Consider the following 19,463-nt stretch of genomic DNA (forward strand, 5'->3'; position numbering starts at 1 on the left):
TAGTTGGAGTTTGAACATTTATAGAAAGCTATTCAAAGTGCGTCGTTCATGGGAGAAAGTTAATTTTTATGTCTATAGCCAGGCTGAATGTGTTGGTGCATTTTCAAAGATAGCTCTTTCATGTTTGGTTTATTAATAGGCTCAGTAACAAAGAAGCTAGAGCTGAAAAGTTGTAGTAGCAATTACCTGTCCCTTGCATCTTTCTAATTGTATCACTCAGGTTATCATCAGTTCTACTCCTGCCAAGTAGAACTGCTAAAAGAAATCTCCACAGAATACCATGCCTTGCTTGTTTTTTGTTAATAGTTGGTTGATGTGAATGAAATCTTTCAATTAACTTTCCAGTCATTTCTGGATTGTTGTCTTCTATCTGTATTAGATACTTCTAAATTCCTGTCCATCATCTATTTGTAAATAGCGCAGTCATTTTGATACTGTGACCTTTCTCTTGGGAGAGGAGAAAGAATGATCAGGATTGCAGATATCATTTGGACAGTCTATGTTAATTGTTTTCTGGAGATTCTGTGCTGCATACATAGTATTCTACTTAATTTTTATCTTAATCTCAGTTTAGCGTTGTAGTTGCAGTGGCTTTGCTGTTCCTTTTACAGTTGAATTGCACAGGCCAGATCCTGCTTGTATTTGGACTGGTCTCCTCTTTCCCTTTCTAATCAGTATGTTTGACAATAATGTATAACATACCTTCTGGTATTCACTATTCTAGTGTCTGCTTATATCAAACATGTTAGAGAATTTTGTGTTGTTCGTGTTAGGAGATTGTATTAAGTTAGTGTGTCAGCGAAACTACCTTAATGAGTGCCAGCACAGTACTTTAGCCTTAAAACTAAGCCTCTCAAACAGGTTAATATGCAGCAGCATTGAATTAATTTCTTCAGAATGGCAACTGAAGCGTGAGGTAGCTGAAGGATTTTCCGCTTCTGTATTTAAAGTAGTGTTTGGGAATGCCTTGCTGTTCTGTATGGTAATTTTGAAGAATTTTTAGAAAGTCTTGAGAGTGTATTTTGGCAGTTTGCATCAAATGTCTGAACATCCTTTAGATTCTCTCATGCAACTGTACTCTTTGTAATTATGAGTTTCTGTCTGAAAGTGAATTGCTTTATCTGATTGAAATTACTTAAGTTTAAATAGCAAAAGTTACACTGGACAAATGGTATTTTCCCTCTTTTCATGTTCATGACCGGCGATTTTTATCAGTGAAAAGCTGATAGCAGAGAAGTCTTGAGAATTTGTGTTTCACTGTCTGGGAACCTCCCTCAGTAATAGATATTGTCTGTGGGGCGAATACAGCAAATCCGACTTTATGGACCAACTGCACTGTTAGTAACGGGTCTACAGAGGGGTGTGAGCCTTGGAAAAATGAACTCTAACTGGTGTTATGTCATGGAAACCTACATCGTTAACTTGAAGCTTTCCTTTCAAAATATTGCTTAATATAAGGGATTGTGCCAGAAGAATTTCAGAGTCAGGGTAGTACTGTAGGAGGTCATGTCCTGGGAATCTCAGGTTAAAACTTGATTTTTAAAACTCTTCCACCAGCATTGACCAGAAAGCCAATGCAGTTTTTGTTGTAGTGTGCAGATAACTCGTGTGGTCTGCTGGTGTTAATGATAACTTTCTTATTTTTTTAAACAGTCTTCTGAATATCTGCCTTTTACTAATGTGAAGAAACGTGTTTAGTTTTGGGTATTGAAGGTGCTATATTTTCTTTTACATTTGGAATCTTAGTGTTTTGTCTGCTGAGCTTTTAGTCTAGGATTCCATGATTTTCTTAATCTGCGGTAAGACGCTGTTATTGCAGTCGGGCCCTTACTGTGCATTACTGCCTCCTTCTTTGTGGTGGCATTGGTGTTTACAACTTTGTTTCCTGTGTTCATTTTCAGCTAAATTAAATCAGTTCCCTGATCCAGCTGACAATGCTGATGTCAGGGAATGAACAGGACCATTCTTTTAGCAGTAGCCTGTATGTAAGCTGTCTTAAGTCAGCTGTACAGCTGTCCCTGAAAATAGCCTAAGCTTATGGCTCTTATTTGGTGGCATTATCTTGTCTTTAAGAACTCTGGGGCACTATAATATCTATTCATCTATCTGTCTGTGACAGAATAGTCCACGAGTCAAACTTGTGTTGTTTTTAAGTGTTACTAAAAACAGCAATAGTTGTATTTGGTGCATTTGTCTTTATTTTTCCCTATCTTTTAACTCCTCCTTCTCTGTGTGATTTGAGGTTCTTTTGTGTTTTGTTCTTTCTCCTTCTCCCTTTTACTTATCTGTTACAATTTATTTGATTTTTTTGGAGCTCGTTGCTTCTTGAAATTTCCTTTTTACGTTTTATATTTCTATTTGGAGATATCTAAAATTCTTTAGTTATGCTTGTTGGTACAGTTGCTAAGGGAGTAATGTTGGGTTTTCCAGTCTCATAGTAAATGAGGAATTAAAGTTTTCAGCAATACCACAAATGTGGCATTCTTGGTGTGGTTCTGTCCTGTATCTTCTACATAAATTGGAAGTGGTGGCAAGTATATGGTAGCAAGAGAAGAGGATCATGCTCTCTTTGTCATTATGAACTTGGTTCTTGGGAAATTTCATGCATGCTTTCTCAGAATATGTTCCTAACCTACAGGTGTGTATGCTTTGGGACTGCTTGAACCAGTGATGGTATTTTTTGTGTTTTCAAAGAACACAAAATGTTGTATCTATCAGGTGTGTTTTAAATGTGTCTGTTACACGCTTAATTTGTCCATTTCTTTTAGAGTGTTAGTGTCTGTAGCAAGACATTTCACAGCTGATCAGTGTGATGTGTAACACTAGTATGCAGATTGTGAGTCCTTTAAATCACAGTTTTATTTGATGGCACGTGGCAGTTGCTAAGTCAAGGGAAGTGACAAAGACCAGTTATTTTATTTTCAGTACCACTTGTGGTTTTATAGACCCTTGTCATATTCTTTTTCTGTCTCCTTTCAGGGAAGCCCCAGACTGTTGGGGTATTCCTTGTATGGAAGTATGACCCATCCCCTTTCTGCTTCTCTTCCTCTTCGAAGTGACACATAATCCCTACCAGAACTGCATATGAAGTTTTAGAGAAGCAAATTTGTATCTATCTAAGCTGCCAAATGACAACAGTGTGATTTAGTGTTCCATAGCATAGATTGCTAATATGATTACAGGTCACCACTTTTTGGTACAGATTTTTTCTCAGTAATTACAAAACACTAGCTAGCAATTCACACTACATTGAATCTGGGACAGAACCTCAAATTGGAACACAAGTGTTAATTTTAACAATTAATTTTTGCCTGAGGAATATTCTTAACATCGAGTGCTTGGTTTTCTGCATCCGTTCTGAGAACAGAATACATGGGCAATGTAAATTTTTGAGGTGTTAACTGTTTTTACAGTCTTTGTTGACCCTTGACCGTTTGGGTAATTAGAGGTAGAGTGGAATATATAGGGGGAATATATATAGGGGAATTTCAGTTACCTGAGGTAACTGCAACTGTATTAGCTGCCTCCTGTTGGTCTGGTGGCAGTGGCTGCTCCTGTTGGTGGTGGGCTGAGAAAGAATTTGATCTGGATTTGAGCTGAATTCAGAACTTTGGGCTGCTTCATTGTACGTTCAGGGCTTTCCATTGCCAGAGACCTGTATTGGCACAGAACAGGAGCAGCTAAGAGCTGAATGCACGTGTTGGTTGGATTTCTTCTCACACTGTGTGAAAATGATTGTTCAGCTTTTGCTGAAACTTGCATGGGTCTTGGAAACAATACAGTTGCACTTCATAGCATGCAGTCTGCATGACATCCGTGATGTGGTTTATTGTGAAGAGAGTATGTGCTGAGGATTATGAAGAGTTGACCATATTTAGCTGCAAATTTGATGTAATTCATTCGTTAATAGTGATGGGACATTGCATGGTTCTAGTCAGGGTGATTGCCAGAAACTTTAAAAATGGGCTTTGAATGTGTAAATAATACATTGTAATGTTTTGGCTACTTAATGTGTTGTGGGGGAAAAGGATCTTCTCTGTACCTGAAGCCTGTGAAACTATTTACAAAAGCATTAGGAAGTCTGTGGTCACTGTCTGCAGTTATAGAAATTCTGTATTTTGTTATTTTTTATTGAAAATAAGAAAGTAGAATTGAGCTGAAACTTCAATGAACTTTTGTCTTTGAATATGCTTATGAACAAAAGCCTGTGCTACATTTGGTAGTAGTGTTCATTTAGGGGCATCATTGTGGTTTAAAATACATAACTGAATATGAAAGGTTTTGAAAATGAGGAAAAAAACTGTGGTGTATGTGGGAATTCTTTCTTGATTGCTGTTTTATGTGTAAGAAGGCTACTGAAAGAGCAATTAAGCTGTTTGTAGCAGTATCTGTTCACTGTATGCGGCTTAGGAGTTGGGCAAAGTGTAAAAACACATTTAATACATTAAAAAAAAGCTCACTTGTTCCCTTTTTTTTTTTTTTTTCTTTTCTTTTTTTCCCAAGCACGCTGTTCGTTGGATATATTTTTTGGATGTTTAAATAGTTCTCTTACAGTAATCTTTGTCCACATTTCTCTCTGAGCCGGAGAGGCTTCAGCTTGGTGTGCGACTTGTTGCTTTGAAATCTGATTCCACTGGCTGATGATGAGGAATGCTGTGTAACAGCATTCTTTGTGTCGACTTTTCACCAAGGCTTCTTTCATGCAGCTGCTTGGGAAAAGGCCAGCTAACAATGCAGTGGTTTTATGTCATCCTTCAGGCCCTCTTCCCATCCCCTGGGTCAGCGTTGGGATCCCCCAAGTCTATAAAAACACCACATGCCAGCTTTTCTTACTCTCACCGTTACTGGTGTCAGCAGCTCTCGCTCTCGGGTTTGCTGTTCTGATGTGTTTTCATGGTATTCATGTTTAAGAATATGGATGTTATAATGTTATATATTTAGGCTTATGCATTTTGCTAGAAATGTTTACATAAAAATGTTCAGGTCCTTTTACAGAGATTTGCAAGATTTAGCATATGTATTTTTGACTAGAAAAGGCAGTAATATTATCTAAGCAAAACAAAAATATTTTACTAACAAATACACATATTACCATATAATCCGTTAATATTACCATAAAAATTAAATGTTTACTAATTATTTTACTAGTAAATGCAATGTAAGGAACTACACTGGGAACCTGGAAAAAAATTAGAGAAAGCTTTAGATAAATATTTATGACATTTTTTCCTTTTGTTGTATAAAATGTCTTTAGAGAGGAGTAAGAGACTCATTAATGCCGTAGCATGCAAGATAAGATGATTAAAGCTGTTGGCTTACTTAGTGGACCAGTGGGACGTAAGCTGGAGCTGCTTCAGAAACAAACTATTTGTTGTGCTGCCAAACGAAGAGCCAATGAGAATTTTTCATATGTACTTATTCTTTAATTGAAGAGCAAGTATTGATAAATGCAGATTTAGGTGAAATTCTGTAGTAAAGCTCTGTGGAACGGAGCCTTTTCTTCACAGATAACAGGTTTATTAGTGTTATTTTTAGTAGAAATTGTCACTTGATTCAGCGTACTGGTGATGAAGTTGGCTGTCAGCTGCTGGGGGAGGGATCTGCAGCAATTAGTGTGGGCATCCTTTTTCCTCTATCTTTTCAAGGGGTGGATCAAACAGTGTAGTGAATAATACCACGTTATTAGCTCCAGCAATCTCTAAAACAGTGTTTGCGAGGTTAAGGAAACTGCAGTATTTTAAGCAGCTTCATCTTTTTTGCAAGTTTTGTTACCTTTGTGGGAAAGGAATATAGTTATATGGAATGCTTTAATGAGGCATTTGGACTAAGGGTTCAAAATAGTAGTTAATCTTTCCCTGTAGCATATAGTAACAATTCTGGTCTTATGCACATCTTCTCTGGCTTTACCTTTCAGGGTGGGATGGGGCTTTGGGATAGAGTTTTGGGATCAGCCAGCAGATGTGCTGGCAGCAGAACCTGGGGTGCAGTTCCCAGACCTCTGCAGAAAGGAGAGGGCTGTGCTTTTCCTGTGCTAGCTTGTTTTTTCACCTGTGCTTTTGTTTATGGTAAACAAAACCTTAGCATGCCTTTCATCAGCTTGCTGATGTGACCGCAGGGTAAATTGCTGTCTTGCCCCAGGGTTAGTAATGAAATGAATACAGTTTTATCTGACCCAGTATATGGCAAGCTGTACTTCAGGGAGAGGGAGGTGGGACTTTACCTTCCCGTGACAGCTCGCAGTTGAAATGGATTGAGGTGTGTCCGTAAGCTACAACCCAGAGTGACTCTAATAAGAAAACTAGTGTTTCAAACAAAGAAAGCTTTTTCTGTGCTAAAAAATGGTGTTCACTTTGGTTAGGAGTGAGTTAAAGTTACAGATGGCATAAAATTCCTTAGTGAAATACAATGGACTCTTTAGGAACTTTCACAGAATGCATAAGCAAATCTTATTCAGAGGTCAGATTGGAGTTAGGAGATGGTGATGACATCACAGAGCTCTGTTTTGGGCCCAGGCTGCCACTGCAGCTGGACTTCTCTGTGACTTCATGGTTCTGGCTGCTACTGCTCTGCTGTGCTCCTTTGGCATCGATTGTCCAGAGCCTGTTCTGCAATTGTTAGCACTCTGCCTTCTCTGTATTTGAGTGGTAGGGTGGATTATTACTGTAAGAGAATTTGGTTGTTACTATACAATTATGTGTTGGCAACAGCTTTTATTAACTAGTGATGAAATAGTTACCTGTTTGCTGTTGTTGGGATGACAGACTTTTAGTTAAGGCTCTGGAACTTGAGGTCTGTTACACTGAACGTTAATGAATATTACATACTTAAATATTTTGAATATGCAGTGTTAGAGAGTTTTCACTGAGGTGAAAATTAGTTAGGCATCTGAGATCAGAATCTCAGCAAAAGGTTTGTAAAATGAGGATGGATTCTGACTTGTAATTAAGCATTTGACATGCCAGGACAAAACCTAAAATTGGCAAATCTCAGTGTTCTTTTCTGACAGATACTTAAAGAAAAAATGGTGGCAGTGAGGCTCGAGTAAAAAGCTTTCATAAGATACATTTTAATTTTGAAGGCTTTTTGGCGTTAATTTTCAATTCTTGCTGTTTGAAATTACTGTTTTTGTCATTATTGTTACTGAAGTAGATCTTGGGCTTGTTTTTAAATGTGGAAAAGTGTTATAGCTACACTTGAGTATACCTTATAAAATAAAGTGGATATGCATAAATATTTCTGTTAGAATTTCCTAAAGTTACTGAAAGTAATGAGTAAGTAAAACTAGAAAGTGCAATTGAAATATATTGAACGTATATTTTAAGTTGGCTGTCATCAGTAAGCTTTGTTTTTGTTTTACTCTTGAGATGTGTGTATTCACACTTAAGCATTGGGAAACCTCAATTTAATTTAATTATGTCTTTTTTTGGAGTGGAAGATGTATAGTTCCCCAGAAATATTGTAATAAGTTATATGAAGTTTATGACTTATGTATGGAGCTAATTGAAGAATGTGACTTTAATGTGGCCTTAAATATTATAAATCCAGATAAAAATGCTTGCTTCTTCAGCAAGTTGTATACATGCACACATTTGGGTGGGTGTCTGTTTGTTTAATTATTCTTGCAAAAAAGTGTCTCTGTCATCTAGTAAGAAATAATAGACAAAACTACTCAGCTTTGAAGATGGCAGGAGAGTCTCTGAGTTGTCTAAAGGGGAAGGGAGTAGCAGCTTCTCTGGGCCAGGCAGCAGAATGGTGTAAGTACTTGACAAGGAAGGGGAATATTTGGGTTCTGTCCTGAGAGTCTGAGCTCTCCAATGAAAGTGGCCTGCTCTGTCTGGCTAAATAAAGTCTTGTGTGTTTGTGTGTTGTTTCATTTTGCCTTTTAAGCCTGGGCTAATATGGACTGAAATAAACCACATGTGATAATAAGCACATGAGTATGTAGCCTTACGACTGCACTCTTGAGATGTTTTCTTGGGGAAGATGATACTGAATTTTTTTGTTTCTGCATTCTGTGCTATTTATGTATGCTTCTAGAGTTTAAAAATCTGAAAGGCATAAGGAGGAGGTAGAGCAGGAAGCAAAGCCCTGGCCATTCACTTTCCTCCCTAGGAAGATGGGGGAGGCATTTTCTCACTTTGTTATGCAGTCAAAAGCCTCTTGGTTCCAGAAGGTTGGAAATAAAGGCTACTTGTATGCTAGTAATAGTAGCTCATTCTTCCATCATTGAGACAGTGAGCTGTCACACTTGCTCCTTTCGGGTGTCCTTGGTTTCATGCTTTGGAATAGTCTTGAATAATCTTTTGGTGTTCAGGAAAAAGGTGAATCTTGTTTACTTCCTATTCTGTTTTCCACTACTGTTTTGTCTTTCTGTGGTGAAACTGAACGCTCTGGCCACCCTTCAGTGATAAATTTTGTGGAGGGGTCTACAGACCTTGCAGAGTTCTCCAGTGATGGAGATTGCACAGCCTCTTCAGGAAACCAGTCCTCAGCAATACTCGTGAGGGAAGAATTTCTTCCCCATGCTTTCATGGGAAGGAACTTCTGAGTGTGCTGGTTTTGGTTCTTCCAGATGAGCTTTCTGATACTTCAGTCTTTCTTAACCAGTGAAACCTTGGACAAAGTAACACTTAAGTAGCTTGGTGCATGGACTCTTTGAGTCCTAGTGGGAGGTCATGCAGGCTTAGGCATTTGTGGCTTGTAGATGGGGATAAAAATGCTGCAACCTTCCCTGTGATTTAATTTCTTATTGGGCAAGTTGTCATTTTTTGCAAAGGTCAGATTGTTTAGGATCTGAAGAAGATACTGGAAACAGGTGGAGAAGGTCCCTGGTCCTTAGTTCCTTGAGCAGTTTTTAATCTCTTTTCCAAGAAGTTTGTCAGTGCTGATGTATGTCATTTGTTTTGCTATGTAGACACTGTGTCACTTTTCTGTGGGTTTAGTGGGTTATTAGATTAATACTTTTTCAGGGGAGGAGATTTAAAGAGAAATATCCACCTTTAACACCATGTTAACGTTTCCTTATCTGTCTCTAGTAAGATGGCTGTGGCTCAAGGCAGTGTGCAAGTCTTAAGAAAATCCTTATGAACACTAATTCTCTGAAGATATATCAAACAGAGAACATACAACCTGAGGTGTTCATAGGTGTTTTGTGTTCTTTTTTCTCTGTTAGTTTGTTAGTGATAGTTTTAAAATGGTCTGTAGAAAATTTTTTAAAAAGTGGCTCAAAATGGCAGTTTGTACTTCATTTTCTCGACTCTTCTACTAGTCGGATACTTGTTCCTTGTGTTAAGAATTTATGAATATGATGATGAAGCAGCACAGTTGCTTCTGATATTGGGTTAAATTTTGCTGAATTTAGCCAAGCATAGAATATGGACAGTTTTCTTACACTTGTGGCAAAGTAGTCTCTACTGGAACAAGCTTGTAACTCTCAGAATCTTAGCATGGAAGGAGAGCCTGAAATCAGTAGTTTTCTTTCTGAGGAGTTTTCTTCCTTCCACCCCCCTTTCCCCACCATTCCTAATGCTATTTTAGGAACTTTTATTTCTTGAAGTGTTGCTAAAGTACAATGAGGTAAGTAACTGAGCCCCAGGTCAGTGGCTTAGAACAGGACTGGATGTAGGAGTTGATCTAGTTAGAATAAGTAAGTTGTCTAAATCTTCAAAACTAGGAAAATTAAAAAAAAATCATAGGTATGTGGGGTTTTTTTTTTTTTTTGGTATATATTTATGTGTGTGTGTGTGTGTGTGTGTGCACGATGTGGGATTTCTTGCTTTGGAGAGAATAGATGAGTCTAGTCAATTCAGAATGGTTTTGTTTAAGTAAAAAGTGTACGCAGAAAGTCTTACACGAAAGTAAGGCTTGCATGAATAGTTTCTTCAGACCCTATTTTTCTTTTGTGGGAATTTGCATAGTTTTTAAGTGTTTTCTGTGGTAGTCCAAGTAATTTAAAGAAAGAAACTGCTTTTCCATTTGTGTTTGTAAGAATCATTACTGTCTGCAGTTCATGAAGTATTATTTTTAGGAATTCTCCACACAATAAACTTAAAATATTTTACAGTGCATCTTAACTTTGGGTAATATAAAATGAAAAGTGAATGTGATTTAAGCCATTTAGGTCTGCAATGTTTTAAACTGTTAAAATAGTTAATGGAGAAGAGTGTTGTAAGAGGTTCTTCGTAGAGAAATTGAAATGTCCTTTGAGCTTCTAGAAAATGTTAAAATTAAATACAATTGTAACTTTTTGTAGGTTGGGCTCATGTGGTTTGTGCTCTGTACATTCCCGAGGTGCAGTTTGCGAATGTCGCTACAATGGAACCTATTGTGTTGCAGTCCGTTCCTCATGATCGTTACAATAAGGTATAATTATGAGTCTTTTTATCTGTATGTAATGTGTGTATTTGCAAACTTGTGAGCTTTAAATAAGCTAAAACTACAGTTCTTTAAATGCAGTTTACGTAAAATTTATCAATAGCTACTGTAATGTTGTGTGTTTTCTTCCATGTATCAATGATAAGTTCAAGAATTAAGAAAGCTGTGTTATTCAGTTGAACTGCAAAGTTATCTGCAGTGTCTGATTATTCTTATACAGAGTGGGGACTGTTTTGTTAATTAAAAATACTGCTTTATATATCTTTGAATAATGGTTTATTTTGAAAGCAATGTGAAATATGTCCCATATGTAAGAATATTATTACACCTTATTTGAAATGTTAATATTAATTACCATTTAGTCCTAGTGTTTTAATTATTAATAAGAATTTCATAAACAAGAACAGCAGTACCAATATATTAAGGCTAAATCTTGCAGACTTTTGCTTTTGTAAACAATGCTTCCTTTAGCAGGATTAATTGCCTATAGAAGAAATAGAATAGCTGCTCCTAAATAAGTGTCAGTGAGATGGAATCTTTTTTGAAGTGTGGCAAGACTATTTAAAAAAATTGTTAATATTTTATACTAATAGCTTATTTTTTCTACTTGGTCTTCCACTTGCACTGCCTTTTCCCCATGATATTAACTACTCCCTCCTTTGAATTTCTGTGTTTTCCCTTTTGTAGGCAGTGAACTCAATTTATGAGTAGTTTTATTAACACTTTTTTGTACAGTTCCTTTTAATTCTAGTTTCTTTCTCTTATGTTATTCCATGATGATTGGTGGACATAGGAGCAAAAGAAGAATACACTTCATTGTATTTAAAAAAAAACAGAACATGTCATTTCCTACAGGGAAACCAGCCCATGTCATGTTGTTTCTGTAACCTCTCTGTTTTGTTTTTTTTCCCAGTTTATGTCTCTGCTTTTTTTTTTTTTTTTTTTTCTCTCACAGAAAAATCCACATTATTCTTTTTCCTGTCTTTCTAGTCTTTTTTCCTGTTCAATATGTTGGTCTTTTCCTTATCTGTCTCATTCACTAATATTGCTGTTCCACAGGTTTTTCCCTTCCTACTTACCAGTGTATGAAAAGAATCAAACTGTAGGTCTTTCTAATGTTTTCTCATTTGTACTACCTGAGTATCTGTATCAACTTTTGACTGTGAACTTCTGCTTGGCAAGAAATTGAAATAGTAAGAGTAAGTGCAGAACCAATAGATGTTTTGTGCTTGGACGTGAAGCAGCATTTTTTTCCCTGCTCAACTTTGGGCCAATAGAATTTCTGTTTGCTCCTTTTCCTCCATCAGTAGTCATAGTGGTTTTTTTTTTTTTAATTTGAAATGGTTCTTCCTTAATGTACTTAAAACATTTCATTGAATATTAGTGGCGTACAGACAGTGTAGAGTTCCTGTTGTCCAATTTTTAATTTTCTGCTTCTTTGTTGGTGTTCAGGTTGGGGACGGTTTTCCAAGTTAGCTGTCAGTCTAAAACTACTTTAATACAGGCCAGTATAATACATTAGAAAATGTAATTTATCAAAAATTGCAAATTTGGAGTCACAGTTCCAGTCAGTTTGATTCTGCTTGTCAACTTTGGTTGGAAAAGAATGATGTCTAGAAAGATTTGATTTCTTGTTAAGTCCTGACTAATTTTTGTGTATGCAGCTGTGTATGTCTGGAAGTGGTCTTCCGTATGGAATTGGGATAAAACGTAGTTCAACAAAAATTGTCATGAGAATTCATACTAAAGTCTCTAAAAGAAAGAAAAACCTCCTTGGAATTTTGCCAGGAGATACTACTTGATTTACATGGGATTGTTTTATGTAATTGTTTCCTTATTTTATGTTGTAAAATACATAATATTATGCAGAACTCTAATCTTGGGTACAAGAAGGAACAAAGATGATGCCAGAGCATGAGCTTATGGCCACTCATTCTGTGGAGTTTACCTGCTGCTTGGATAAAAGCCATCATGTTACAGTGTAAACTCACTGAGTGAACTGATGAGTGAGTTAATACAAAAGCTCTTCTTACATAGTTGCATCCAAAAAAGGAATGGACTAGAAATCACTTTCGTATTGAATAGATGTTTGTTATTTCTTGGCTGCTTGTGCATGTATAATCTCTTACTTGTTTTATGAGAGATTTATCTGTCTTTCTTAGATAAATTTCTCAGGTACATTTGAAGCCTGTGGTAATTGAATATAATTATTGCTTTTAAGAGCCTCTTCAGAGTTGATTTGAACAATAAGTGCGTTTGGAGTTTCTTGATCCACCTAGCAGTAAAGGCAGCTATTAAAATTTTATTTCATTATTTGCTGCAACAATAAGAAACTTGTGTACAAATTCTAAGTTCAATTCTGTAAATAGGCAATTCTCTTAGGTAGCTTTTACAAGTAGAATAAACTGCTTCTCACATTACTTTTTTTTTTTTTTTCTTTTTGCAAGACATTCCTCCCTTCGTCTTCCCTTCTGGCTTTTTTTGCAGAGAAGGTTTACAGTTTTGAATCTTCGAAGGGAAATTACTGACAGACAACTCAAGGCAGCTTTGCAAAATGTCTCTAGATATTTGTGTTGGGTAGGCAGTCCGCAGTGTTGTGTTTAAACTTGTTTGTAATGTATCCAGTCAGTCTTATTTTTTTTCAATCATTTTACTGTAAATCAGTTTAAGGGGTCCTGAATGCAGCATACACTGCCAAAGAACAGGACCTACATCCTTACTAAATGGAGCACTTACACCACTTCTGAACTTTGGTGAGGAAAACTTTTTAGGCAAAACTCTGTCAAAACAGAATGGTAACTGGAGCTTGAGCTGTATGGGATCTATTGAGGTCTGTTTACAGAGCTACCCTACGTTGAGACTTAGAAATAGTTATTCAGATGCAGTTGAAGATTATGACCGAGTTTGTTAATAAAATCTTCACGTGTCGGATCATGGTATGGAAAGCTAAAAAGTGGCCAGTCTCCGACCCTGGCAAATGACCCGATGCGTTGTGTGTGGTACCTGGCACAGCGGGAGCAGGGTGAAAATTCCACCTTCCCCAGCCTTCAAGTGTTAGGAGATAGGGTATGGTGTTGGGCTGTGTTAGCTACTGCTGTTAGTCCTCCTCAGAAGCCTAGAGAAAACCATGCCAAATAATTCACCTACCTCAGAGTCTTGCACAATAACAAAAATGCTTTAGTTGGCTGACTTAAGTGTTGAAGATGGATAACTGTTCAAGGCAGTTCCGATTTCAAAACTTCACTCATTTTCACTCCTTTTGTAAAGAACATCAATTTTGCCTTATTTCCTTTTTCATTCTCAATTTCAATGATGTTTTGGGACATTTCTCTTAAACACTGGGTAGTAGACATCAGTTTATGTTCTTTTTATTTATTTACTATCCTACTCCCTTGCCTTTCTGGAGAAGGTTGCACTGCAGTTGGGACAAATCAGTTACACCTAAGGTCTTACAATGGAATACCTATGGATAGCAGTGTACCACTGATATTTGTCCCTTCAGTAAGATTCTGTCATATTTAAGAGGAGTAACTTGATTGTACTGGTGCTGGATTCATTAAGAATGAGCTGATAAACAGTTAAATTTTATGTGGGCTGTAGTTTGCAACTGATGATACAAATGTGATGTGATAGATTTTTCTAGATGACATTTTGGTTATTAGAGGAGAGGTGGAAGAAGATGTACTTTTGACTAATGCTTCTCACTGAAATGCTAGTGAGAGTTTGTAGTGATGTCTAGTGGGTAATAGTGCGCTTCCATACAAGTATCCCTGTTCATCAGCTACATATGAAACAATGTGATAGATTGCATTCTTTTTATCTTGATTTTTTTTCTCCCCCACATTTTATTGAGAATGTTTTCTCAATAAAAATGCCATTGTATCCCAGTAAGGCAAATTTATGTGAGAAATTCTGTGAAAAGATTTTCAGGTAATAGAAACTTCTCATTTTAGCATGTTTTTAAGCTTGAAATAGGTTTGGTGTATTAATTTGATCTTTGTTTCCAGAGAGTTCTTTCTTGATTACTTTCTAAGATGCTTATGAAACTGTCTGAAACTAAAGCAGAACTCTGTTAAACTCAGTATTTAATTGAAGGTAACTGAATGTCGTATGTATATTGAAGCATGCTGTGAGACTTCTGAAAATTGTTTACACCAAATGTGCAAGTAAAATTTTAAGCGTGCAGCTTTTCTTTTGGTAGTTTGTGTAGATATATGCACATATACCTTATGGTACCCACTACTGGTAGGCACTCAGTCTGGTTTGATGTTTCTGAATGTCGTAGCTACAAGTACTGTTAAATGACTGTCAAAATGATTGCAGCTTAAAAAGACATAATGCAAACTTGAAAGCCAGGAAAATCCTAAAGCCTAATGCTATTAGCCTTTGGTTGTTTAACCATTTTGGCTGATTGAGTAGCAGTACAGAATTTAAATAAATTAGTATTTGTACTCGTTTAGAACTGATCAAATGTTATACAGATCCAAAGTGTCTACCAGATAATCTTCTTTTGCAAACAAGTGTAATTAGACTTCTTTATAAAGGAGTTATTACGTAAGGTTAGATGCACAATCCAACACTTCTCACCTTAGAATTTCTTGTGACATGTAACTTATTTGTTTGCTTTTCATCATATTAAGTATTTTTCTCTTTGATAGACATGCTATATCTGTGATGAACAAGGCAGAGAAAGTAAAGCAGCCACAGGTGCATGCATGACATGTAATAAACACGGATGTCGACAAGCTTTTCATGTAACATGGTAGGTATATTTTATTATTCCACATATCTGAAAGAATTTTCCAGAGAGTCAACTCTATAATATAAAATGAATAAATTTGATTAGAATATTTTGTGATGAAGAAATACAGTGAAGTGGTTTGTGTAGAAATAATTTTATTAGAGTTTACTGATTGTATGGCTGTGGTATCATATACATTGCTGGGAACTGCAGAAGTAGTCTCCTTTGTGTTGTGTTAAGTGCTCTGTGCTTATGTGAGTAAGGTTTAGTGTTTCTTCTCCTATCCTCTTTTTTTAGATGTTTTATAGGATACAGGCATGGGAAGGAATGTGAATTGTTGACCTGGTGATTTGATGTTATCTTTTGATAAATCAGTAGGAAAAAGTGTTGAAACATACAGCAGTAAAGTGACTACTTCTGGTTTTCAAACATTTGGAGTAGTTCACCTCTCTAGCATTATGTACGTGGTACACGTCTATCCTGAACTATTTATTTAGGTTTCATCTGTAGCTGCTGGAGAAAAAACAGCAATGTCTGCCTGATTTATTCCACTTTAAGCTATTGTGGTTGGCAAGCATTCAGTAGATGCTTGTCTCACTTTATGGGTTTCTAAAAGAGACTGTATTAGATGACAACAAATGTCAGCAAGTAAGATGAGGCAAAGGGATTTCCACCCCAGAACTTCTGGGGGATATTTACTCTTTCAAATTCAGCTGAAGCTTTTTTGTAATAGCAGATTTACACAGATTATTGAGGTACGTTGGCTGTAGATGTACTCATCAGTTTTATGAGTGCCCCATTGTGCTCCATCATTTCTGTGCAGAAGCTCAGTCTAAGAAAAAGTATTTGCACACCTACTTAAAAATATTTTCTTCAGTGTAACCAGGTGTTACTTTGAATGTCTTGTTCAGATTAAGTACTGATTTTTTTGCAACTCAGCACATTCTCACTTACAGAGGTGGGGGCCTCTCTGTGTGGTTTTTGTTGTTGTTTTTTTTTTGTTTTGCTCCTTCAGTACTTAGTTATCTGGAGGGATGTTGAAGTCTTACTTCTTCATAACCATCTGATTTTTCATTGGATGTAATCAATGTCGAGTTTGGTTATATGGTGAGAACAGACTTTGCTCCTAAAAACTTGCATACCTCCTTGGAAAATTGCTTGTGGACATGGAAAAAATGTATGCATCCAATTATTTGAAAGAAGAGTTCTTTTCATCTGTTGTCTCTTTCTTCCAAAGTCTTGTTATCAGCAAGTGTAAAAAGAACTTGGGAATCACATTCAACTTACAAATATATACCTTTTGTTATCTTGCCATTTCTTAGGATTTCTGTTTCACTGTGAACAGATATGTACCAAAAAATGATCTCTAACCAGGGAATTATTGATACTGTATTGAGGTTATTGAGAGGCTTCTGTAATATTTGTGAAATGGAAGGAAAATGTGAAAACTTCAGGAAACACAGATCCAGATCAAGCTGTGTCAATTCTGTGTTAACAAAACTAATGTCTGAAGAAGAAAGAGCTGGAGTCCATCTGTTTTTTTATGACAAGCTTAGAATGACAGATCTTTGCTTATAGCTGGCATCTGCTGTAGGTGTGCATGTGTTTAGTAGACAGTATTACTGGATTGCACAAGAGTGTGATTATATATAAATGAGGGGAAAGTGATTTTTAAAAACAATGAAAATAAGCTGCCCTGTATGTTGTTCTTTCATTTACTTCTTTCCTTGCATAACTTTGTCTGTAACATTGCATTATTATGCTAATGAAAATGATGAGGAAAATGAAACCGAATACTTGGTTTTTCAATATCTAAGTTGGTTTTGATACAGAAAATAAATCAACATTACTAATGGTGAAAAGCAAATTTGATTTGAAAAATGTAGTTGAATAAGGTAATATTAGCCCAGACAAAGTGACACTGTAAGTCATTTTCTTCTTTTAAAAGAAATTAACCTGCCACAGTCTTTTAAACCCATGAAATATATTAGATTTATTATGTCATTGAAGTTCTATTAAAAAAAAAAAAAAGTAATTTTCTTGGCAGAGCAGGGAAGGATATATGCAACTTCAGAAGAATTTCTTCTTTGGGTCCACACTATAATTTTGTTTAAAAACAAAGCAAAAACCAACCTATTCTTTCTGTACATAATTTTGACTTCAGTTTGAGCTAATAATCATCACTGCTGTCTTTATTTATAAAAATAACTCAAATTTTTCAAGCTATACATTTGTTTGAATGGTTTGTAGATCTAGGAGAAAGTCATCAGCTGCAGGTAACCAACAGGTTTTTCCAGAGTTGCCAGAGGTGGATTAGGTGCTGGCATGCTGTTAGAAGTCGCTTGTGTGGAAATCTCCTCTAATTAAATACAAATACAAGCATCCATATGTTATCAACTGTGTTATTTTGGTGCATGTTGGTATTTGCTTGTCATGAATATTGCTTGGTTTGTTTCTAGTGCACAGTTTGCAGGACTTCTTTGTGAAGAAGAAGGCAATGGTGCAGATAATGTCCAATATTGTGGCTACTGTAAATACCATTTTAGTAAGCTGGTAAGTAATGGTTAAATTCTGTACATTAATGATACTAACTTATTTTTTCACTCTGAATTGCTATTAACACTAAGAATTATATTTTCATGTGGCTCAGAAGGTAGACTTTTCTTGTAGCTTTTGATTCTAGATAAAAATGTTGTTTATTTTCTAAATGTGTATTTTTTCCCTCTGGCAGAAATAACATATGCATCTAGTTTTTATTTGTATTTTTTGCAATTAGTAGTTGAAAATACTTTTTCTTTGTTATTCTGTATATTGGCTTGTAAAGAAGGCTTCCATTTCTTTCTCCATCTGTCGTTCTGTTTTGCTGTTGTTCCTTCTGCTCCGTTTTCACTGTATAGCCAGTGGCTATTCTACTCATTAGTTCCCTTAAACACAATCTCAAGAACACAGCTTGGGGTTTGATGTTTTTAAAAAAATGAAAACTTTGAAACTTCTCAGTTATTTCAGCACCTTTTTGTGTCAGGCTTCTCAAGCTTTCCCTTTAACATCTGTTTGGCAGTTCCATATCTACGTGTACATGTGTGGACTTAAAGAATTGGAATCATTTGAGTTGGAAGGGACCCTTAAAGGCCGTCTAGTCCAACTCCCCTGCAGTGAACAAGGGCACCTACATCTGGATCAGGTGCTCAGAGCCCTGACTGGTCTGAACTTCAGTGTCTCCAAGGACAGGGCTTCTGCCACCTCTCTGGGCAAGCTGACTTAAACAGTTCAGTGATATTTTAAAAACGTTATTTACAAACATTGACATATGAAAATTAAAACATTTGGACTGAAATTCATATGTTGCTGTAAATATGGTGAAACTTGTAGGTTACTTGTTCTCTGCAGAAAAGCTGAATAATTTGGAGACTTACTCATGTTGCAATGAAGTAAAAATAGGGCCAATTAACCCTTTTAGGTTTCTAGAATATAAGCTCAGGGAGATTAACTGTGAATATTGATGAATTTCATAATGAAGATAAGTCAGGGTCTTCTAGACTTAAATCAATCTATTTTTTAAAAACGTAAATCTTGAGCTAAGTATATGAAAAGAACAGAAGTTAGGCAGGCATTACTTAGTGAAGGCAAGCTCTATATTTCTGTACATTTGATTTTAACATGCCAGTGCAGCTGTGTTTGAGAATACGTACAACTATTTAAAACAAGGTAATAGTAAAGACACAGCATCACATTTGACATGATAGCTTGCCATTACAAGTGGTAAGAACAGTAAAAACTGGGAAGATCATGCTAGTGTTCTAATGTTTCTTTAGAGCTGTTGCCTGATAAATACAGGTATTAGTTGTCTATTACTGAAAATGATGGATGTTGTATAATTACCAAAGATGTCAGTTGGAAAAGCACTGACTTGAAGCTGTTTATATAACTCGGTTATGAGCTACCTCAGTTATAATACAGTGAGAAACACTTTTTAGGCACTGGGTAGCATAAATATATGTGGCTTCAGAATAGGCTCTTGAACATAATTTTTTTCATGGATTTCCATTATGTACTGCTTATGACATGATTGTAGCAACATGTATCCTATTTAGAAAAAAACCCACAATTTTAAAGAAAATGTCATAGAGAGGTCACTTGACTGATAAATGGTGAAGCCATAAAGCAGTTGCCTCACATTGCATTTTAGGCATGTAACAGTGTTGGTGATGCAACTTCTTCATTTGAGCAGCATCTTCTCTGTTTTATGTTACGAAAACTTGAAAAAAGTGTGTCTATCATCTTTTAACCTTTAGAAGATAACGTATTTTTCTCTGCTAAAACATTTTGCTTGGGAGGTATGAAAGTCAGT

At 36.2% G+C, this 19,463-nt stretch overlaps 1 protein-coding gene across 2 annotated transcripts in view; it reads left to right on the top strand.

The window, feature by feature from the left end:
• Positions 1-19,463, top strand: part of MLLT10 (MLLT10 histone lysine methyltransferase DOT1L cofactor) — a 112,995-nt gene that overhangs the window by 18,747 nt on the left and 74,785 nt on the right. For both annotated transcript variants that reach the window (XM_042817050.1, XM_042817051.1), the window contains exons 4-6: positions 10,253-10,362; positions 15,033-15,136; positions 17,575-17,668. In XM_042817050.1, coding sequence (XP_042672984.1) covers positions 10,253-10,362; positions 15,033-15,136; positions 17,575-17,668 — 308 coding nt within the window. The remainder of the gene's footprint in view (positions 1-10,252; positions 10,363-15,032; positions 15,137-17,574; positions 17,669-19,463) is intronic.

Source organism: Centrocercus urophasianus, unplaced genomic scaffold, assembly GCF_019232065.1.
Source record: "Centrocercus urophasianus isolate 14NV4802_14NV808 unplaced genomic scaffold, USGS_Curo_1.0 seq_16, whole genome shotgun sequence".
Classification (NCBI taxonomy): domain Eukaryota; kingdom Metazoa; phylum Chordata; class Aves; order Galliformes; family Phasianidae; genus Centrocercus; species Centrocercus urophasianus.